This window comes from Equus caballus, chromosome 12, assembly GCF_041296265.1.
Source record: "Equus caballus isolate H_3958 breed thoroughbred chromosome 12, TB-T2T, whole genome shotgun sequence".
Taxonomy (NCBI): domain Eukaryota; kingdom Metazoa; phylum Chordata; class Mammalia; order Perissodactyla; family Equidae; genus Equus; species Equus caballus.
In genome coordinates, this window is record NC_091695.1 from 24,097,299 (window position 1) to 24,116,439 (window position 19,141).

A 19,141-nucleotide genomic window follows, 5' to 3' on the forward strand; every position below is an offset into this window, starting at 1 on the left:
AGTTGCATCCTCTGGATGACCTCCTCCAAAAATGAGACAAGTAGAAGGTGAATGGATTCTAAAATCAATGGATTGAATTATAAGACTGTGTTACTATAACCTATGTACTATAATAGGTATTAGAACGGATCTAGAGACCTAGGAAATACATTTTGTTCATTTGGCAATGAAGTCATGCACAATAAACAATGAACAAAATGAACAAACATGAGAAAAATGAATTTCCTCATCAAATGAATAAAATGCCATGCCAGTGGTACATGCCAAGGTTACCTATGAGCCCTTTCCTATCATGAACTGATCCCCCCTGTTTATTCTGTCACTCCTGCTTCCATCTCACTAAAAGGCTCACAACTCAGACCCAGTCATAGCCAGCAATCAAAATCTGCCTGCATTCAAGCTATGGCATCTCAGTGAAATAGAAAGAAGCTAGTTCTTGGACTCTTATGGTCTTGAGTTCAAACAAAAGTTTCATCACTTCTAGCTAAGTGACATGAGATAACGTCTCTATCTTCTTCTTCAAAACCACCTGTGAGTAGTGGGAAAAAGATGAAAAGTTGCTTTGACATCATTCATTTCTGGGTGAGTGGTACTCATAAAGCTCAGGAACTCAAAGTTGGTTCTATTCTAGAATCACAGTTCACTGAACAATGCAGGAAACATATTGGATATCTGAGTTCCCTCCAAATCTGGTTGAATATTTTATGACTAAAATTAACCAATAGTATAACAGCAGAGACTTTCACAACAGACTTACAGAATTTTCAGTCTCATTTGAATCACTTAATAGTCTTGGACAATTGCAGAAATTACTGTACTCTAAAAAAACTAAAATGTGGGAGCATATATAAACCCCATAGGATGTAGTGTGTGATAGGCAATTGTACCCCAAGAAGTTGCTGTACTTTATGTATATATATATATATATAATTGTATATTATATATACATATATTATACTGTATAATATGTATATAGTAACTATATATGCATATATATGATAGGCAGAGATTGTGCATGTGCGTGCACATGTGTGTCTGTGAGATTGTGGTGACTTACCATAGGGTTGTTTTTTCTCTCTTTTGTTGTTATTATGCTTTATGATTTTTCCTGCATTGACATATCACATTTATTATTGGCTTAGCATATTTTTCTTAAACTGACTCACAACTTTATTTAAATAAATCTGAAAACTAAACTTTATATAACCACTGCAAATGGAAAAAATCTGTTCCAAGCACCATAAATAGAAAATTAAAAAAACGTAAACACAAACATTTCAAATAAGCAAAGGTCTGTGTAACGTATAAAACTACATTATGCATTGTATTTTGGGAAATACTGGCAGAATGAATTACTGTATAGAAGCCAATCTGAAGTCTGTGATAACCAGTTTAATTTAAGTCATTCAAATTATCTTTGTATATTTTTCATGATTAAGTTTAGATTTTAGGTTTATGTGAAGACATCAATATTGTCATATTAAACTATGTATTTTAGAAATTTACATAGGCCTCATCTTACTCCACGGTCAACATTAAAGCAGCGATGAGATGTTTTCAGTGGATACAAATGGTATTAATACTGGAGAGAAAGCAATGTGTTACAATTATGACTTTCAAGTTCTTAAATTGATTTCTTTTTTGGGGGAGAGAGCACCATAGCAGAGAAAATAATCTTAAAAGTCATGATTGTCAATTGCTGAGGACACAAACTCAAGTAAGGAAAATATCTTTGTTGCTGTTTTTTCAGTTTTGCTTATTTTGTAATTCCAAGCATAACATCAAATAGGTAAGAGAAGAGCATAGAGATTATACAGTAAACCGAAAAGTGGGAAAAAACTCAGAATGATAAATAAGCCATTTTCTTGACAAGTAGTAAAGTCTCAACTTGAGATTGGCAGGCAATGTAGGTTTTAAAGTTCTTGAATCTTTGGAAAGGGACCTTGCACCCCTACCTCTGTGTAGCATACCAGAATAAGGTGAGCTTGTTACAAAACCGCACAGCTATCAGAAGAATGTTCAGATAAATTTGAAGAACTGAAAGGATGATAGCTTACCTTCCTAGAGTATAGCCCTGGAGACTAAAAAAAAAGCCTCCTAGAAAAACCAGAGTTCCAATATGGCAACGAAACAGTGATGTATTTGTTTTATCAGCCTGCCTTAACAAAGTACTGCAAACCAGGTGGTTTAAAACAACAAAAGTTTATTCTCTCACAGTTCTGGAGTCTAAAATCTGAAATCAAGTTATTGGCAGGAACTTGCTCTGTCTGAAGCTCTAGGAGAACTTCCTTCCTTGCCTCTTCCAGCTTCTGGTAGCTCCAGGCACTCCATGGCTTGTGGGAGCATGAATCCAATCTCTGCCTCTGTCTTCACATGGCCACCTTCCCTCTGTGCCTGTGTCCAAACTTTCTTCTTGTTTTGAGGACATCAGTCATATTGGATTAACAGCCTACCCTACTCCAACATGACCTCACATTAACCAATTATATCTACAATGCCTTTATTTCCAAATAATGTCATTCTGAAGTACTTGGGGTTAATGCTTCAAAATATCTTTTTTGGGGACGCAATTCAACCCATAATAAGTAACAATAACTTATTTAGTCTATACTTACAAATACGTTGCAAAGAAATGGCTAAGAATTCCTAAGTCCAAAAACGGAACTTGTACATATCTGGAAATGCTAGTAGAAAGATGTGGCCTACAAGTTGGGACAAAAGAGATTCATAGCCAACTAATGTGACTATTGGAGACCATGACAATTTCAAGGACTCATCAGGCAGTGAGGCAAAAAAGATACACTTAATATCTAAGACCAGAAATTTGAGTTTTTACCTCCTTCTTGTTTAGGCAGAGAATCAGAAGCACTTCACTCGATACCAGGAGACCAGGCAAGCATTTGAGGAGACTCGATCATCCTCAAAGCAAAAGTTGCCTTAGCAAGTAGTAGGATGTAGAGGTGAGATGTCAATGATCATGTTTCTGGAAAATATTATGAGAACACTTGGAGGGAGAATTAGGATTCTGGCTAAGTGCTATTACAAGTTAACCCCCCAAATATAGTGACTTAATAAGATAGAATTTTATTCCTTTCTCAAGCAACAGTGTGAATGAAGGCTTTGGGTAAGGCAATTAGATCCTCAATATGTGGCTTCCACGTGTGGGTGTAGGGCAACCATTTCAGTAACAACATTTTCAAGTGGGAAGGGGGAGGAAAAAGTCCAGATCTAGTGGTTTTAACCTTGAGGAGATGACCATTAGGTCTTGCAGATAACTTTCTACTGACAGCTCATTGCCAAAATTCCATTAAAGGGTTATATACTTGGCGAGGAAGGAAAGATGGGAACTGTGGTCAATAGCTAGATGGCCAGTGCTTTATTTCCAAAAGAAAAAATGAAATAGCAGAGACTGAGGAATATCTAGCATTCGTAAGAATGCCAGAAAGTATAGTCTTAGAATGTCAGGTTATAATGTTAGTCTCTGTGAAAGCAGTTGTTATTTGAGCAGACTTACTTTTGTTCTTGAGGTTAATTCTTTATAAGCAAATTTGGGTGGCTCAAAAACATAAAAAGCTTTGTTAACATAATTTCCAATACCAGCCAATGGTGCCCTTTCTGTCTGCCCAGAATCTAAAGTTATGAAAGAGAAGTCCCTTCCCCCCACCACCATCTGCCTTTCTTCAGTTCCATTTAAGGGATAGTTGCTTACAGTTAATTAGTAAATTAGCGGGGGTAACAATACGGTTGTGAATTAGTCCATCTTGCCAGTTGTTTTACCACAACAATATGCTACTGCTCAGTCCTCCTGCACAGAATCAATTGTGCATCCCCTTTAATTGGATTAGCAATTACCTGCAAATAAACTCACTCATCAGGAATCACTTCTAATACCCATTTGCCATTATGCTGGTAGGTTAGAAAAAGTAATGAAAGGTAGACAAATCTGTATTCTACCTGTAGCAAGAATGGAAGGTAGTTTAAGTATTCTATAGATGCACCAATCTAGATAAATTGAACAGTAATCTTTTGAAGATTTTCAACCAGGCCCAAATGGGATACTATTTTGAACTGCATTGGTCAAATATGAATGCATGATCATTTAGTTAAACAGTGCTTCTCATCTACTAGATCCACTCTAGGCACTGAAAGTTTGATTTAAGCTGCTAAGTAAAGAACGAAACAATGTAACATGAGAAGAAACTGGGATCAAACAATAGTTTCAAATCATTATCAATCAAAGGTTTAACAAGACAATGCACTGTGACCAAAAGTCAGATTTTAAACATCAGAAAATTCACACTGGTTCATTTTTTTATTATGAGGACAGGAAAGCCATTTGTTAGAGAAATTTCACCCTTTTAGCATCAAGAAATATATACCAGATTCCAAACCTAGGAGTAGAATTAGGATAATTAAACAGATTATTAAAAGACAAACATTGTTAACTATTGAACAAGGCATACCGAAGATAAATCTTGTGATTGTATTGAGACACTAGTTAAAATTTCTGAGTACAATTTCATTTTCAAAAATCCATGTATGTATAATCATTACAGAACACTTTAGGTAAATCAGGGTCCATCGACATCCTGTAGTCATGAAAGATAGAGGAATTATTATTCTTTTTCTCATGAAATTATATATTTCATGTGAAATCTAGGTCAAGGAACATGTGTATATAGAAAATAGTCTAGGAAATCATGTTTGACTCCAAAAAGGGTACCTCAAAATTAATATTTCTTTACTTGAACTCATTTATGAGTTCTTCCAATAACTACACTTACCACAATTTTACATACACTGTGAATAATATTATGTCCAATTGGTGTACCTATGAATTTTGATTCAAATAATCTTTTAAGTTAATTATTATTTTTTAATTAATCTTTGCTACTTACATCTATAGGAATGAGTCATTCTAATTTTTTTCTTTGAATTTGAGAGTTTCTCTTATAACTGAACAATATTCAGTTGATAAACAGATATTTATCAAACATAGAAGACAAAATTAACTCAATTTTATTTTATTGTGTCAAACATGTTCTGCTGATCACTTTGTTCATGGCTTCTTTCACATCTTTGTTCCTGAGACTGTAGATCATGGGATTCAACATAGGGATCACTGTGGTATAAAACACAGCCACCATTTTCCCCTGTTCCACAGACTCCTCTGTGGGACGTCTGAGATACATAAAGATAAGAGTTCCATAAAATATGATGACAGCTGTCAAATGGGACCCACAGGTGGAAAAGGCCTTCCACCTTCCTTCTGCTGACTGCATCCGTAGAATGGCAATGAGAATGAACAGATATGAAATGATCACTACAGTCAGAGAATATGTGAAGTTAATGCCTGCAAGTATGATCATTGTATATTCTTTTACAAAGGTCCCAGCGCAGGCCAGTTTGATGAGAGGTGGGTCTGCACAGTAGAAGTGGTTGATCTCAATTTTCCCACAGAAGTACAAGCCGTAAGTCCATAATGTTGCTGCCAGACTGGTCAGAAAACCATATATGTAAGGGAAAGAAATCAGTCGAATACAGACAACCCTTGACATTTTGCTGCCATAGAGCAGAGGGTTCCCAATTGCCACGTATCTATCAAAGGCCATCACAGCAAGAATAAAAATTTCTACATGGACAAGGGCAATGAAGAAGAAACACTGGATCAAACAACCTGCATAAGAAATAGTTTTTGTCTCCGATAACAAGTTTTCCAACATTTTAGGGGTGACATTGGAAGAAAACCAAACATCAACAAATGACAAATGACTGAGGAAAAAGTACATGGGACTGTTAAGCTGTGGACTGACTTTAATTAACATGATCATGCCAATATTACCCACCATGGTGATGAGATAGACTACTAGGAAAATGATGAAGAGAACTTGCCATTCTCGATGACCGGTTAGTCCCAAAAGAATAAACTCTGTCACATCGGTGAAATTGAGCATTTTCTCAGTCATTAGTCAGTATTAGCTACAAAACTTGTTGTAACTAAAAAGAAATAAATTTTAAAATCAGATATTGATTATTTATAATTTGTACCTTTATCCATGCTCCCTGTCATTGCTTCCTTTATTAAATATTTATAACTGCACTTTGCAGTTCTTTTCAGCAAATCTTTTGTGAATACTTGCTAAATAACAGGCTCTCTGAAGTTTGCTAAGATGAATAAATACACAGGCAGTTATACAAAATATTGTGATTGAAATATGCCAGTACTAAATATTGTGATTAGGCAAATTTCCAAGACTACCTCTTAGACATTCCTTGTTTCCAATACTGGCATGTTTGGTAGTTTCACATTTTTAAGATATTTACAGAGGGTTATAGCAGCTTCCATCTGTTCTCCATTATTAGAGAAGGAAGCCTCTTAACCAAATAATTCATCAGCCTTAAATGCCGTATGAAAAATTATGTTTAATGTAACTTCATACTTGCAGTCATTTAAATTGAAGAGGGACAAACTCATCACAGTTGTCATCAAAGCCAAGTCTAAAATGGTAAACTACTTATAAACATTCATACATTATGCATATTCCCTGAATATAGACTCTTTGCAAATCAAACATCTACTTATAATCTACCAGATATCGTTATCTGTTATGTCCTGAAGAATCAAAATGAGTAAACCAAAAAAATTAGTGTCCTTATTTATAGCAGTATTAATATAATTAAACTCTCTAAAACCATGATATGTTCTTCCAGAGTTATAATGGGGGAAGAAATTGGGGAATGATCGACTCTTCTTTGTAGATTCCGTGGAGTTTTAGAAAAGCTTCTTGAATATTTTGCAATTATACTTTCAAATATGGCTGGTAGCATATCAACCTTTTCCCAGAACAATATTTCACAAATTATTTTCCTGCAAAAAGACAAGTGACTTGCATGATGTTAATAGGTATTATGGAGAACTCTTCACAAGTGTTCATTCATCAAACAACAGTGAGAAATCTCCATATCCTATCCAATCTCTTAGAGATAGACAATCTTAATAAACTATGAGAAGTTTAGTGGGAAAGCTGTTACATTTAGTCTAGCTAGCATTTACTTAACCTGCAAAGGAGAAAGAGAGATTCTATCAACATCAATGAACTTTCACTTTCTTTAGAACACAGAGTATAGTTCTGTCCAGTAAGAATCTGGAGATAGCTTTTCAACAGGACAATGAATTTGTTGGAAATGGGATTTTGACATCCACTGAAGAGGTTAAATATCATTTCCAGGGACAATGATTATTCCTAAAATGCTTGTTTTAACCTCCAGGATTATAGTTTAACTACAGCTTGATGGACCTAATCCATAGTTATCACTGGGTATGAGCAGGAAAGATAAGAGAAGGCAGGAAGGTAAACTTCATTGCTATATGAAAATAAACAGACTCTTATCACAAAGGTAATCCATTGCTTGCCACACACTTCATTTGTAAAGAGAAGTTTTCCAAGGAGAAAGAAGAAAGTTACCAACCAAAGTATATTAGATGGAGACTAGATACTCCAGAGTTTCAGGCTAATTATTGAAAAACTGAGGCTTTAAAGTTTTTTAGAATAATAGCAAAGTTGTCTAAAATTGGATTAAATGCCTTGGAACTTATTTACGTGTAGGCTGAAAACCTCGTACCTAGTTGATAAATTTATCACTAAAATTATTTGGTTTGTGATTAAAAGATGGTGATGATTTTTTGGACCTGACTCCAAAACCAAAAGAAACAAAAGCAAAAATAATTAAATGGGACTACATTAAAATAAAACGCTTCTGCATGGCAAAGGAAACCATCAACAACTGAAAAGACAACCTACTAAAGGGGGGGAAATATTTGTAAATCATATATCTGATAAGGGGTCAACATACAAAATATATAAAGAACTCATTCAACTAAAGGGCAAAAAAGTAAGCAATCCAATTTAAAAAAATGAACAGAGGATCTGAATAGACATTTTTCCAAAGAAAACCTACAAGTGACCAATGGATACAAGAAAAAGTGCTCAATATCAAATATCATCAGGGAAATGCCAATCAAAAACACAGTGACATATCACCTCACACCTGTTAGAATGGATATTATCAAAAAGATGAGAAATAACAAGTGTTGGTGAGGATGTGGAGAAAAGTGGACTCGTGCACTGTTAATGGGGATATAAATTAGTGTAAATTGGTATAACCAACATGGAAAACAGTATGGAAATTCCTGAAAAAAATTAAAAATAGACCTCTTATATGATCCAGAAATTCCACTTTCTTATCCTAAGAAAAGAAAAACACTAATTCAAAAAGTTATATGCACCCCAATGTTCATTGCAGCATTATCTACAATAGCCACGACATGGAAACAACCTAAATGTCCACTAAAGGGTGAATGGAAAATGTTGTGGCATATATATACATATACAATGGGACATTACTCAGCCAAAAAAAGATGAAATCTTGCTATTTGCAACAACATGGATGGGCATTGAGGGCATTATGCTACTTGAAATAAGTCAAACAGAGAAAGATACAGGATGGTCTCACTTATATGAGGAATCTTAAAAAAAGTAAGTTCATAGGTAGGGAGAACAGATTGGTGGTGGACAGAGGCTGGGGTTGGGCGGTGGACAAAATGGGTGAAAGCAGTCAAAAAGTACACGCTTCCAGTTCTCAAATCAATAAATCACAAGGATATCATATACAGTATGGTGACTATAGTTAATAATATATTGCATATTTGAAAGGTGCTGAGAGTAGATCTTAAAAGTCCTCATCACAAGAAAAAAATCTTTAACTATGTATGGGGACTGTTGTTAACTGGTCTTACTGTAGTGATCATTTCACCTCATATACAAATATTCAATCATTATGTTGTACAACTGAAACTAACACAAGGATATATGTCAATTATATTTCAGTAAAGTAATTTGGCCACATATGAAAAAATTTATAAATAAAATACAATCCTTTGTTTCATGATGTAAAGAGAACCACCATTCTGGATAATCTCACTATCTTGTCCCCATCCGTCCCAGTCCCACAGTTTCTTGTTACCTTTATGAGCTTCATTCTCCCTTCAAAGAGTATTTCAATAGTCAATTTAACATGACCATTTGGATTTAAGCATACACAGATATTAGAGATAAATTAAGCTTTGAGAATACATGGGATCACATTGAGTTGTAGGTGAGCATCAATCTATTATGCATAAAGTAGAAGTTTTTTTAAAATTATATTAAAGTCAGGCTGGCCCGGTGGCGCAGCGGTTAAGTTCGCACATTCCACTTCTGCTACCCAGGGTTTGCCGGTTCAGTTCCGGCTGGGGACATGGCATCTCTCGGCATGCCATGCTGTGGTAGGTGTCCCATATATAAAATAGAGGAAGATGGGCACAGATGTTAGCTCAGGGCCAGGCTTCCTCAGCAAAAAGAGGAGGATTGGCAGCAGATGTTAGCCCAGGGCTAACCTTCCTCAAAAAAAAAAATAAACGAATAAAAATGAAAATTATAATATAAATAAAATTATATTAAAGTAAAAATCAATAGCAATCACTTTGTTATTGTTGAGCTCACCATTCATATCATAGCATGTGTATTAAAAAATTGACCAAAACTCTTTATCTACGAATGAATCATTCATCTTACAAAATTAAAATTGCCATTTTAAAGGAATATATTTGTGAGTCTCTTAGAAATAAAAATGTGAAATCACAGGGTGAAAAGTAGTAATATGAAAGTCTCTTTTAATTTGGGTTTATTTGTTATCCTCAAATATATGCAGTAATCACGTGTGGCACTAATGCAACTTTCATAAAGCTAAAAAATGAATAACAAATGCAAATAAAATTATAAATCAGTTTCATTATGACCAGCAATTAAGTGAATATGATAGATGGTGCTGCTTTGCTCTCAACAGTGTAAAGTAAATGTATTACAAACTGCTGCTGTGCATGCATATACCACCTGTGATGACTCAATTCTTCCTAATTTTTCTATTGAAGTAATATTGGTTTATAACATTATATAAGTTTCAGGTGTATATCATTACATTTCAAGTTCTGTATAGACTGCATCTTGCTCCCCGTCAAAAAAAATAATTGCCCTCCATCCCCATACAAATAATCTTGTTTACCCCTTTCACCCTCTCTCAACATCCCTTGTCCTCTGGTAACCACCGATTGCCTCTTTGTATGTATGCGTTGGTTTGTTTTTGTTTTTTTATCTTTATAACTCTTATCTTTGCTATTTTATCTTCCACATATGAGTGAAATCAAATGGTATTTGGTTTACTCCATCTGACTTATTTCACTTAGCATAACATCCTCAAATCCATCCATGTTGTTACAAATGGCAAGATTTCATCTTTTTGTGTTTGAGTAGTATTCCATTATGCATATATCACAACATCTTTATCCATTCATCTGGCAATGGGCACTTAAGATATTTCCAATTCTTGGCTATTGTGAATAATGCTGTAATGAACATAGGGGTGCGTACATCTTTTTGAATTAGCATTGTCACGTTCTTTGGATAAATACGCAAAAGTGTAACATTTCTTTTCTCATTTGAACTTCTGTGAAATCTTTGTGATATAAACATAAACAATTTTAAACGAAGTTTTAAACATTGAAGTCCACAAAAATTAGAAACTGGTTGTTAAGCCTTATCTTTCACCCTCAAAAAATTGTTTTAATTTTCTTGGGAAAAAGTAAACAAAAAAATATACCAAGCAGGAAAATAACTTGATAAAATATTCTCCTTCTCTGTTGGATATATGCTCTGTAGTGTGTGTTACTATGTTCTCAGCTTAAGATATACTCATCAAAGTTCTGGAAAGGAGGCGAAATGTGTTTTGCGCATTTGCCCTGGCTTTTCTGAAACATTATTGTGGGCTGCTTGAGCATGTGCAGTCCACAGGAACAGGGACAAGAAAAATAGGTCACAGATAAACTGCCCAAGCAATGCTAGTTTATTAAAAAAATGTATTAACTTTTGAGACACATGAATTCCCTAAACAAGAAAACATTGTATTTTTAAAGTCTGACAGGTTCATATACAAACAAAAATTAATAAAATATGTATTTTAGACACCATCATAGATAATAGAGGAAATGCAAAAATGAAGAGAGATTCTGGACCTGAAAAGAGATCACAAACATGTCAACAGATCATACTTATATCTGAATCAACAGAATATGGCTGCAGCTGCCTGTGTTTTTCACTTTTATGCATTTTTCAGAAATTGGCAACAGAGGAATTCTTATTTGGAAAGTCAGATCTGATTGCACAGTATCAAGGCTGGCTCAGCACAAAATGATATAAAAGATGGTGGTGTTAGTACTTCACAGAAGCTAAATACATGAAAACCTGAGTGGTGGTTAGCCAGGTAACAGGGAGTGATGGTGGACTCAAGCAGAAAGTGGAATATTTAGGTCTGATCTTAGAGGGTATGAGGTCTGGAAAAAAGCAGAGGGTTTGGGGACCTCATAAACACTTAGAGGAATTTCCTCACCATCTAAAAGCAAAAATATATACGCAAACTTCCCATATTGTATCCCTCTGTATTTCAAATTAAATTACCAATAAATGTGGATTTTTCCCCCAGACTAGGCATGAGGAAATATTAAATAGTCCAGTGAAAGAATTCTGTTTTTATTTCAGACCTTGGTTGGATATTGGCTCCATGACTTATTTTATGAACTTGGGCAGGTTTTATTTTTGTTCTGTTTTGTCTTTAATTTTATTATGCCTTAATATGATGGAACCGTAATAACAGTATTAATTTCATTGTGTGTTTTTTATGAAAATAGATATTACACATTAACACATAAATATACAAGGCATAATTATTATTAAGTGCACTCCTGGAAATTGTAGTTTGATTTAATAATTTGTAATAACCAAATAATCAAATCTCTATAGAAAATTTCTCTCTCTTTCTCTCTCTCTCTGTCTCTCTCTGCTTCACATACACAAATACACACCTACACACACAGATAACATATATGGAATAATTAATGTTAGTTACTGGTAACTAATAAAGAATAAAAAAAATAAAATCTAAGAAACATGTTTCACCTGATAGTTCCAGATAAGATGTATTTTTATGTGAACCTCAGAATGAAGAGAACTATTCCAAGTAAGGATGCAGAATTGAAAAATGAATGCTATATAAGTGATGGTAAACAACATATAACAGAAAAAGACATACTGGAAGTCCGCAGTGGAAGTTTCCTTTAAATGTTTACCTTAGGAAAAGGAGGCAATTAAGAAGCTTCCCCTAGACACGACCCTGGGAGTAGTAAGTCTCTAGAGAAAGAGTCGACAGTTGAGTTTTGTTTTTTTAATAACAGATTTGCACAATTTTATTTTCCCAAAACTTGAGTTATTTTGATTGTGTCCTGGGATCAAATATGGAAATTTGCTTTGGATTTGCATCACACTAAACGTGGTGATGGTGTTACTCCACCTGCACGAGACAATCCTGTGTTCTGTACTTCACATTCTGTGCCACTTAGCTTTTCCAGTGAAAAGGGAAACAGTATCCCCTATGATTAAAATTACAGCGAATCAAAACAGGAACTCCCTCACCTATTTTATAAATAAAAACTCCCTCATTTCATAAATAAGGAAAACCGCAAAATTAAATAATAGTGACAACAAAGCATTTATTGAAGTTAGTATATGCCAGACACTATGCAAATTTAATTCTCATAATTACTTCCTGAGGTAAATATTGCTATTCTCACTTTAAAGACAAGAAGCATAGAGTCTTAGAGAGGTTCAGTGACTTGCTCAAGGTCACACTTTTAATGAATCAGGGACTAGATTCCTGATTCCAGCGTTTGTACTGGTAATCTAATCCTAATGCCCAAGAAGTAACTGTTAACAGGGCCAATCAGAAATCTCAATTCCTGACCCAAAAGGGGTATTATTTACACTATGTGACGGATGTACACGGCATATTCTAAAATGGTCTTTATGGTCAGGGAACAAAAATACGTTCTTATTATACCCCCCAAAAATGTGTATAATTACAGCAGTACATGCACTTGATCATTTTAATTGAGTGGTTTGACAATTTATATCCACTCCTCAATTTGTTTTCCCTCTTCTGGCCTGACCAGGATGCTACACTCACACTGGGCCTCCTTCAGTTCCTACAACAAGAGTTTGTTTCTGCTTGTTAAGAACTGTGGAGGAAATTGCTAGTTCGCCCCAAATTCATTCTTCTTCCATTGCAATGAAATTTTTATTAGAAGGAAATCAATTGCCTTGCTGTTGGCCCTTCTCCAGTACCTGTAATGATACTGGGCACATGGTAGATGTTCAAGAAATATTTGTTGAATAAAGAAATGGTTAAATGGTTTTCCATAGGTGAACTGCATAGGTTGGAGAGGCACATAACTAAGTATCACTTAGACACTTTGTAGAATAGGGTTGAGCACCTCCTGACTTACAATGAAACCGTATTTTGGAATTTAAGAGTATGGGGTAAGTATGTGTAAGTTAGAGTTCTGTGTGGATGTTGAAAGAATAATTGTGTGACCTGGAACCAGGAGTTTATTACCCTCGGGAGTCCTGGAGCCAAGATCTTAAAGGTAACCTATAGTTCTCTGAACCCAAAATTAATTTCAAGTGCAAATAATTATTTTTTATCCATGTAAATGTTGTGTTAGGTTTCATTTTTAAGGCAAACCTCTATAAGACACTAAATAGCCTTAAGTTATTCCTCTGACCTTTAGATTACAAATGTGGTTCTCAGTGTAAGAAGCTGTGAGCAACCATTGAATACTTTCCAAAATTCATGTTGGCAAAGCACAAAAGAACCAGCATAATACCTGAAAGATATGAATGAGTACAAGGATTTTTTAAAACCATAAACATTTTTAAATTAATATTAAATTATTAAAACAATTTATAAACTAAAATATGCACTTATATAACTATTGGATCTAAAGAGAAAGCAAAACTAAAATTGAAATTTAAAGCTTTTCATGTTAGGAATTATGCATTTCAAAATATATACTATGGTTCATATCTGAAATGTAATCTCAAATATTTAGGATTATTAAATAAGATAAAATATAAAGTGATCAATCAAGGGTTTAACTCCAAATGTTAAGAAATAAATATAAAAATAGAAAAAATTAGGTTCATAAACATAAAAGCAGCAACTGACAACAGAAAACAGTAGGGTTAATTAAAAAGAATCAAAGGTATAGTTCTTGAAGATCTGGTGTGGGGAATTACTAGCTACAATAATCAACAAAAAGAGAAGTATTAAAATATATACTATTACGAATTTTGTTTCTCACTCACAAGATTTATTAACAGGTACTCCAGATCCTGGAAGGGTTTTGTTTCATGCTGTCTTTTAGGGTCTCAAGCTGCTAAGTCCTCTGCCTTCAACAATATGCAGTTCACTAAGTCCCTCGAGCATCTATCTCCTGTTGTCACATGTTGGAGAAAGGATAAGGAAACCATCTATACTTTGTAAATACCTCAGTCTAGAAGTTTCACATATAAAATATACTTTCATTGCATTGGTGGGAGCTATTCACATGGTGGTTCCTAGATACAAGAGTGATGGGAATTTGTGGTGGACTGCCACCTCCAAACAACTCTACCTTTTGGAGAAAGAGCTCTATATTGAAAATATTTTCAGAATCTGAGGACCTCTTACCGCCTTTACTGCTATACCTAAGTCTTAGCAACCATCTTTCTCGCCTGAGCTATATAACTTTCTCCCATTCTATACTCCATTCTAAACTCAAAAACTGAGCTGATCTTTTTAAAACAGCATTAATTTCATGTTGCTGCTTAGCTTGCAACCTTCCCACAGCTTCCCATTTTTCTGAGTAGAAACCATCCAGTGGCTGAAACAATATTAAATAATTGGCCACTCATCCCTCAGTGTGCCTCTGATATCATATCCCATTATTTTTTTTCATTGTCCAAGGCCATAGTGACAATGCTTTAGGTTGGAAACCTTGAAATTTTTGTAAAGCCTTTCCACTGGCTATTCCATCTGCCTAGAACACCGCTCCTCAAGCACCTGCAAGGCTAATCTCTAAACCACCTTTATGAGATTTTTGCTTAATTCTCACCATCTCGATAAAATCTACCCTCACTCTCACGCCTATGCCAGAGACACTCCTTTGCTCCTATATCCTACAATAATTTTTTTCCAGATTTTGTATAGGATCACTGACATATATGATTTCCTTATGTATTGTGATGATTGTTTGTGTATATCTCACATCACTGGAATATAAGCCTCATGAGATCAAGGATTTCTTTTTCTGTTTTGTTCTTTAACAACAAATGACTAAAACAGTACCTAGGACATAATAGGCACTCAGCTAATGAGTTACTCACTCAGTTAGATGAATGAATGAATGAAACAATAGGTTAGAATGCTGAGAAATATAACAAAGGAAATATACACTAGTGTATGTATAATATTATTGAAATTCTAAAATTAGTGAGGGAAGATAGATTATTAAATACACAAGGGTGGTTAATGTTTTATGAAAATTAGTGTTAGATTTTTGTCTCAGACCACATACAAAAATAAATTCTAAATGATTAAAATTAAGTGTAAATATTTTAAACATGTATGCATTACATGAACTTTTATGTGAATGGTTAGGCAGTCTGATCATATTAGTTAAAAGAACGCTAGTGGCCATAACAATTTCTGAAATCTTATGTGAACAGACAAAAAAAAACAAGAAAGATAAAATAAACAATGAACCACGGGACAATTTTATGGCCAGGCATGGACATGGTATACAGTACTGCCGCTCATATGCCCTCAGACACACCTTAGACACCTGGCCACAAAAACTGCAAGGGCACCTGAGAAACATGTCTAGTTTGTTTGTTTGTTTTGTTTTGTTTTTACTGAAAAAAGACGAGAAGATTGGATTTGAGGACAACATAAAATACTCTACCACCTTATATTTGAAAAAGGATCTTTTTATTATAACACTAGTGAAGAAACTATCAAGACAAATTTTAGTTTATCTGACTTTATCATCCTTTAGGATATAAATATATTTTAAAACATCATAAGCTAACTTAGAAATTAAGCAACAGTTTTTAAAAAAATATGTGGCATATATAATAGTCAATTCATCGATGTAATTAACAAATATTTAATAAGCTCCCACTATGCACAGAATTTATGATACTGGTATTAAAGTGATGATCAAGACAGAAATGATTTCTTCTCTCATGGAACTAATGTACAGTGAGAAAATATTCTTGAAATACACAGTTATTAACAAATACTTATTTCAAAAAAACGAATTCCCCAATAGAAAAATAGACAAACCAAAACAAATTAAAATAATTTCTATGCCCAAAGAATATATTCTAATGTCTGACTTCACTAGTACTCAGGCATATTTAAATTATAATAATGAGGACATGTTCTTACTTTCAAATTGACTAAGTTTTACAATTTATGGTGAGGATATAGTTAAATAGAGAAACCAGTTCTGTTGTAGGTGAAGTAGAGAGGTTAGAGTTATAAACTTAAATGTAGTAGAAGGGGAAAAAATATACTACAAAAAGATAGTATATCATAATATACAATATTATGAAAGACATAATCATGCTGGTAATTTTACATAAGAAGTAGTTTGGTCATAAGGGAAATTCCTAAATAGAAAGTTCTGGAAAGTACTGATCAAGCTGACTATGCTGAAAAAAATAAACATACATAGATATAAACACAAATATACAGACACACAGATATATAGGCATGTACATATTCATGTGCATACATGCATATAAAATGAATGCATAATTATGCATTCCTAGTGAAAAATCTAGCCATATGTTTTAAATATCCTGATAGAATATTGATAAGTAAAATAACATAAACAAGATTTGAATCCTGACAGGAAAGGTTATTGATTTTGTGCATTCATAATCAAACTCAGGTTTTTGTGTCCTGAAATTTTTCGTCTTTCAAATAAAAGCATTTTGATAATGAGGCAGCAATATTGTAAAATAACAAAGGATAAGACATCTGTTATATATCAACGATAATGCGATAATTTTAAAGTCAAATATGACATATATCACAAGTTGCAAATGTGTGTGCTAGAACTACGAAGGGATAAATTGGTTTCTACTACAATTAACCCCCCAAAACATACTTTAAAAAAAGCATAAAGAAGACAAAAAAGAATAAATATATTTCTACATCCCCCCAAATTTTCTAAAAATAACTTGTTGATAAATATTTATGGAAACACATTCTAAATTCCAAAGTGCCAATGAGATTATGTTACCACTTTCTGATAGTCATTGTAAGATAAGACATAAATAATATCTTAAATGGATACCATGGAATTGTAATTATGTTCACATGTAAATGAAGTTTATTTAACTGACTAATATACATTTGAAAATGTAAACTCATCTACTATATAGTTCAACTAATTAACATTGCTTACATAAAGTTTAAAAGACATTCTTCATAAAATATACCATTGTCAGAGATGTTGTCTACAACTATAACAGTGACTTATGGTGAAATTGTATTCAATTTAAGCATTTGAAAACAATAACACATAATTCTGAGCCATCACTGATTCTAGGTAAAGAGAACCTAACAGTTCTTTTAAAATCAGAATTGAAAGTGTAGACTTGTGAAATGTGGAAGAGCCTTGAAAAAACTTTCCCACTTACAAAGTAACCTACTGAATTTCACATTGTGTGGAAGGCAAAAACAGTAGATGATATCATCCACATGTTTTCATCATATCAGATTTCATAGACCCAGAGAGTTTTCTTTACAATATGCTTCTCTTATCTTTATATCATGACTTTATACCATTTTCCTTGTTGATTGTGTATTATTATTATTTATTCATTGAAAGCATAACAAATTTCCTCAAAATTATTCAAAAGAAATGGTTAATTTCCACTCCTTCTACTGAACTATAAGTCTCCTTATGCATTTTAATTTTCTATTTTATTTAGTCAAAAATGTTCTACTGATTGCTTTGCTCATGGCTTCCTTTACATCTTTGTTCCTGAGACTGTAGATCATAGGATTCAACATAGGAGTTACTGTGGTGTAAAACACAACCACCATTTTTTCCTATTCTGCAGATTCTTCTGTTGGACTTCTGAGATACATGAAGAAGAGAATTCCATAAACTATGGTGACAGCTGTCAAGTGGGATTCACACGTGGAGACGGCTTTCTTTCTTCCTTCTGCTGAACGAATTCTTAGGATGGCAATAAGCATAAGTATGCAGGAGATGATAATGACTAATAAAGCATAAGAGAAGTTGAGACCTGCCAATGTGCACATGGTGTATTCTTTAATGAAGCTTCCTGCATAGGCCGTTTTGATGAGAGTAGAAATGATTGAACTCAGTGTTTCCACAGAAGTACAAACCATGGGTCCACAATGTGGAGATCAAACTAATAAAGAAGCCATATATGTAAGGGAAAGAGATCAATCAAATACAGTCAGTCCTTGACTTTCTGCTGCCATAGAGCAGAGGGTTGCCAATCGCCATGCATCTATCAAAAGCCATCACAGCAAGGATGAAGACTTCTACAGGGACAAAGCAATGAAGAAAAAACACTGCACCGTACAACCAAGGTAGGAAATGGTTTTGGTCTCAGATACCAAATTGTCCAACATTTTAGGAATGGCATTAGAGGAAAACCACACATCTGCAAAAAACAGTAGACTGAGGAAAAATACATGAGGCTGTTAAGCTGAGGTCTGATCCTGATTAATACGATCATATCAATGTTCCCAATTAGGGTGATAATGTAGACCAGTAAGAAAACCACAAAGAGGAGGAGTTGCAATTCAGGATGACTAGTTAATCCCAAAAGAATCAATTCTGTAAGATCATTAAAATTGGGCATTTTCTTAAAGCTGATCCAGGCAGAGATGCACTTTTATCTAATAAAATAAATAGAAATCAGAGACTACACATACCAAATATAGCATTCTTCATTTACATTATCTTTTCCTAACCCATTCTCTTACCATTCCTCTGCTATTTTTCTTTATTCTCTTTTTTCTCATGGATCTTTTCTTAGCAGTATATCTTTCTCTTATGTGTGTGTATGTACATGAGATATTCTCTATTGAGAAATTGGTAAAATAATGTAAAATTACAGAC

General features: G+C 34.0%; 1 protein-coding gene and 1 pseudogene across 1 annotated transcript; both read right to left on the minus strand.

Annotated features, from left to right (window-relative positions):
* Positions 1 to 5,024: 5,024 nt before the first annotated feature.
* OR5M3 (olfactory receptor family 5 subfamily M member 3) lies at positions 5,025 to 5,966 on the minus strand. Its single transcript, NM_001391234.1, has one exon. It carries the CDS (start codon positions 5,964 to 5,966, stop codon positions 5,025 to 5,027), a length of 942 nt encoding a protein of 313 aa, NP_001378163.1.
* OR5M54P (olfactory receptor family 5 subfamily M member 54, pseudogene) lies at positions 17,965 to 18,881 on the minus strand (annotated as a pseudogene).